A 5,502-nucleotide genomic window follows, 5' to 3' on the forward strand; every position below is an offset into this window, starting at 1 on the left:
TGGGGACACAGGCATCTGGCTCATCTCTGCGACTCTAACCAAGTCTTCCTGTAAAGATGGGCAGTTAGCTTACACTGTAGCTCCCCCAGCTCCACAGCTCTGTGACACTTCACACAATTGGGATGAAATAATTGGGGAAACCTCATTCACTTGGGTACCAGAAGACAAGCAGGTAGACAAGTCAAAGCGGTGACAGAACTCAGGCTCTAGTAAAGGGGGGAAGCCTCGAAGAGGAGTAAGTGTGGGTTCTGTGCTGCCTTTAAACATCCAGAGAGGGGATCCAGCGGCTGGAGGGTCCTGTGCTCCTCATGGTTTTACTTCTTTGCCTGAGTTTACTTTCCTTGTGTTGTTTTCCTTGAGGCAAAATGCAGAACCAGTGACCAGCTTTAAGTAAGGGTTAAATGTCTTATTCAAGTATGTGTATGTATTTGTCAAAGTCATATTTGATCCAGGCTGCTTAAGGATGTCTTTGCTGCCATGTAATGAACTCTGGGTGACGTTGTGAGTTAACTGAGAAGTTTTTGTAGTCCCTTTTGGGGACTTAGCACTCTGTGAGATAAACTAGACACTAAAAGATGTTTACTACTTAATCTTGCTTATATATGGAATATGAAGACATGAAATTCTTGGAAACAGTAGATTGGTAGTTGCTGGGGTTGGGAGTAAAGAGGACTGAGATGTTGGGCAAGGATACAATTTCAATTTGATGAATAAATTCTAGAGATGTGTTATACAGTGTGGGGACTACAGTTAATATTAGGATCAGGGCGAGTGTGCTGGCTCACTGCTGTAATTGTAACACTGAGGTGGCTAAGGCAGGAGCATTGCCTTGAGTTTGAGGTCAGCTGGGCTACAAAGCGAGTTCAAGGTCAGGCTGAACCGCATAGTAAAACCCTATCTGAAAAAGACAAGAAAAAAAAAATCTGTTGCTCAAAGAGAAGATCTTAAGTGTTCTCACCACATACACAAAAAAGACAAGTGTGGGGGAGGTGGTGGATATGTCAGTGATACAGATTTGGCTATCATTTCACAACATAAACATACACCAAAGCATATACTCTAAATATATATGATTTTAATTTGTCTAATTTTCTCAATAGAAAAAGTTACAGTCAAAGTGTTCATCAACAATGTCACAATTTTTTTTTTTTTTTTGCGGAACTGGGGATTGAACTCAGGCCCTTGCGCTTGCCAGGCAAGCACTTATTCTACTGAGCTATTTCCCTGGCTCCTGATGTCACAATTTTTGTATGTGTGTTATTGGGCTTTGGCACTGAGATAGACCCTCCTCCCCCTTTCTTTTTTGCTTTGAGACAGATTCTCACTAAGTTGCTCAGGCTGTACTTTAATTTGTAATCTCCCATGTCTCAGTTTCCCAGGGTGCAGGTATCCACCATCGGGCCCAGCTAATTTTTGTTGTTTTGTGCTAGGTGTTGAACCTCGGGCCTTGTGCATGCTGAGCACACACTTTACTGCTGTGCTGCAGCCCTACTCCTAATATAAGACTTCTAGAAATTTTTGGAGAATAGAATTATCAGTGCTTTATGAACAAAGAAATCCCTCAGAGTGTTAAACATGGAATTTGCATTTTAGAGCTTTTTCTGCATGTTTTAGATTTGTACATTTTGATTCTATATCTTTACGACTGTGGCCATCCTTTATTCTTTTTGGGGAAAGGGTCTCACTGTGCAGTGCAGGCTGGCCTGGCACTCATGGTGATCCTGCTAAAGCAAAAATCCTGCTCCAACTGCAGCCATTTTGTTTAATAAAGCTGCAGCCATTCTGTTCTCTGTCATTGAACTTGGCTAAATCATGTGCTTTGACATCAAACTGAAACTTCTGTGAATGTGCAAAAAACAAAAAACGTTGCTACATACAACTATGCTCAAGGTAAGATGCCCCTTGTACCATGGCCTCCAGCTAAGCTTAGCTAGTTTTTTGTAATTTCTGCTTGCTACTGTATAAAAAAAGACAAGCTCTTTATAATCTGCGCCTCAGACTTCGGAGACTACTCCTCTGTGGTCCACCATCATGAGATAATCTTTCCTTCTCTTGAGCTCCGGGCTGCTGTTGATGCAGTTTTTGCGCAACGCTGCCTCAGCCTCCCGAGTGCTGCGATTACAGGCATGCACCACCACGTCTGGCTCATCCCTTTTTCTCATTTGTAAATCTTTTCTGAAGCTGTCACTGCCTTCAGGGGATTATCTCATTTCTTATTTCTTTGTGAACTACGTCTTAAAATGTCCCCTGAATAAAATTACTTTGTTTGAAAAATGATTTGATATTTAAAAATTAAGAAACCACCTTGAACAGATTCCCACCATTTCTTAAAATGGTTCAGTGTGCCTTACTGAATATATTTTTATTCTTTCTTTCTAGAGCACAAAGCGTGCCTGTTTTTAAGGAAGTGAAGGTACATCTTTTAGAAGACACAGGCACAGAGAAGGGAGCTGCGCTTCAGGAGGCCAAAGTTTCCCCCAGTAGCATTGATTCCGCCACCACTGTGGCCGCAGCAACCGCCGCCGCCATTGCCACGGCCGCTCCGCTGATCAAGGTGCTTGTTCTCCCCAGACACGCCTCTGCATAGGCATTGTGAAATGGCAGAGGTTTTTATGAACGGGCTCTGGAAGTGGTTGTGTCCAGCGTCGAGTAGGGACATTGTACTTGCTTGTAGTTTGAAAGAGTTTTCCCTTTGTGCTTGTGTGTCATTTTAGGAGTTGTGAAAATGACCCCCTCCTCACTGCAGTGGCACTAATGAGTCCAGGCTTTCCTTTGTGTAGTACTGAGTGGCCACATCAGGTGACAGTCTCTGTCCTCACAACTGCAGTGATTGGTCATCCTAATTTGAGAGCTGGAAGGAAGCTTTCATCACATATACGTACGGTGTCAGTTTGTAGTGTGGAAACAAAGCCACGGGCCAGGGAAAGCCAAAGCATTACACCCTACAACATAGGCAGTTGAGCTTAACCTCAATGTCTGAATATCAAACATCTTAGACATAACATGGAGCAGGTATTTTCCATCAAGTATCCCAAAGCATTATGGATGGCAGGGCTAAGACAATTCAACGCTGCTGTCCTGACTCAGCCTTACAGGGTAAAATGGTTTGTTCTGCTATTTCTTCCTCTTTTAATTTCCATCTAAAAATCTTATTTCTGCATTGTAGATCTTGATCTCTCTCTCTCTCTCTCTCTCTCTCTCTCTCTCTCTCTCTTTTGTTGTTGTACCAGGGATTGAACTCAGGACCTTGCACTTGCCAGGCAGGTATTTATGCCACTGAGCTATATTTCCAGCCCCTCTTTTTTTTAATTGAAAAAATCTTTTTATTTATTTGGTATAGGGGCTCACTCCACAGCTTGGACTCGTAATGATCATCCTGTCAGTGTCCTCAGCACTGGGATTATAGGTGTGTACCACCACGCCTGGTTTTGGTAGCCAGCACCGAAAACCCAAGGCTTCGGGGCTGGCATGCATACCAGTGATTCAAGCCAGGTTCTGTGCTTGGCAGGCGAGCGCTTAGACTGCTAAGCTGTCTCCCCCGCTTTCCATTGTAAATTTCTATGTAGTGAACTTGGTATGTGTTTTTAAATGAGAGAAAGCATATATGTAAGGATTGTTGTCTGCATGTACTTCTTTGACTCTAAAAGGCATCAGATTATCAAAAAGTAATGGGTAAAAGCTCTGATTTGATAATTCTCAATAACAATTACTGTAAATAACCTAGTGATTGAACATGGTTTTGGTATCTCTATAGTATGAAATACTATTCTGATATTTTTATTGTTTTAGGTGCAGAGTGATTTGGAAGCAAAAGTTAATTCTGTTACGGAATTACTTAATAAATTACAGGAGACTGATAAACACTTAAAACGTGTCACAGAGCAACAGACAAACATTCAGAATAAACAAGAGAAATTACACTGTCATGACCATGAGAAGCAAATGAATGTATTCATGGAGCAGCACATTAGGCACCTGGAAAAATTACAGCAGCAGCAAATGGATATACAGGTACCTGTAATGAAGCCAGTTGGCACCCTGTCTGTCATCTTTCATTGTACCTTAAGTTTTATGATTGCAGTTAGCTCTTTACATTATATAGCTTTACTTCTTGAATCATGATTCAGTTATTATTCTTCATCCCATCGGAGACTGGGTATTCAAACTCAGATATCACTAGTTTTATAAGCTCTCTCCTGAGAGTTAGTTTTTTTCTTTTTTTCTTCTTTTAACACAGGGTCTGGCTGGCCTTTGAACCCATAGTGTAGCCCAGGCTGGCCTTTAACTCATTGAAATGGTTCTGCCTCAGTCTCCCAGGTGGTGGTTTTAGAGGGCTGTACCACCAGGCCTGGCATTTTTCCTTTTTTGAAAGTGTTGCTTAGATCATTTTTTAAAGCAATAATTTGTTTACACCAGCAGCTTTTAGTTTGGGAGGGTGCATCTGAGTCACTTAGACAGCTTTGTAAGTATAAACATGCTCGACCTGCGTGCTGTGGTACTTTCCTGTAATCCCATCACTTTAGGGGGTGGAGGCAGGAAAATGGCAAGTTCTAGTCCAGCCTGGGCAACTTCAGCAAGACTCGAGAATTGAGTGGCAGTGAGATAGCTCAGAGGACAAGCACAGGGACCAGGGTTCAATCCCTGATACCACAGGCTGCGCTGCCCCTGCCTCCCGGGCACACTGAGCCAGAGACAGAGACCAGGCTCACCAGGCTTGTGGTGGTGTGTGCTTGTAATCCCATTGCTGGGGAGGCTGAAAGGAGGATCACTAGGAGTCTGAGCTGCATAGTGAGACCCAGTACCAAATACATTAAATTTTTTTTAAAAAGTCAAGAATTGGTTTCAAGTTTGCTAATAAGGCTCAGTAATCTAAAGATAATAATATACAGTATATTAGTCATTGCCAGCCTTCTATTATCTGACTTTGAAAATTTTTTTCTTTTAAAACAATAATCGATTTCAAGTCTGCTGTTGTCTCAGTAAGTACATTTTGTCATCTGACCCTCTCAGATGACATTTCAAACTGACACCGTGATCTTATTCCTTGTAGACCCATTTTATTAGTGCTGCGCTCAAGACCCATTCCTTTCCGCCTGCTGGCACGCCTGCCTCCGGAGCCGCCGAGAAGCAGTCCAGGGAATTAGGACACCATCGTCCAGGCAGCAGCACGCTGTCTTCCTATAACCCATTTGCTTCCAAACAAGGTGAGCACAGTTAGTTCCTCATGAATAACAAATGTCAGCCCTGTGTTTTCTTCATTCTGTACAAGCTAAGAATGAATTTGCTAAGTGGTAGGAGTTCTTTATAAAATTTCTTTGTTGAAGTCCATTTTCTTTTTTTTCTGTTGGTGGTGCTGCAGTTTGAATCCAAGGACTTGGTACTGAGCCGTGCCCCCAGCTTTTTTTTCTTTTGAGATAGGAGCTCCCCGGGAACCCTGCTGCCCAGGCAGGGTTGTCTTGGGATTTTCCTGTCAGCCTCTCAGCCTGGTAGACTTCAGCATGC

At 42.7% G+C, this 5,502-nt stretch overlaps 1 protein-coding gene across 1 annotated transcript in view; it reads left to right on the forward strand.

Annotated features, from left to right (window-relative positions):
- Positions 1-5,502, forward strand: part of Kiaa0586 (KIAA0586 ortholog) — a 132,315-nt gene that overhangs the window by 19,239 nt on the left and 107,574 nt on the right. The window contains exons 5-7 of the mRNA XM_023701686.1: positions 2,380-2,554; positions 3,790-4,011; positions 5,051-5,204. Coding sequence (XP_023557454.1) covers positions 2,380-2,554; positions 3,790-4,011; positions 5,051-5,204 — 551 coding nt within the window. The remainder of the gene's footprint in view (positions 1-2,379; positions 2,555-3,789; positions 4,012-5,050; positions 5,205-5,502) is intronic.

The sequence above is a fragment of the Octodon degus genome, unplaced genomic scaffold (assembly GCF_000260255.1).
Source record: "Octodon degus isolate 3935 unplaced genomic scaffold, OctDeg1.0 scaffold00007, whole genome shotgun sequence".
Lineage (NCBI taxonomy): Eukaryota > Metazoa > Chordata > Mammalia > Rodentia > Octodontidae > Octodon > Octodon degus.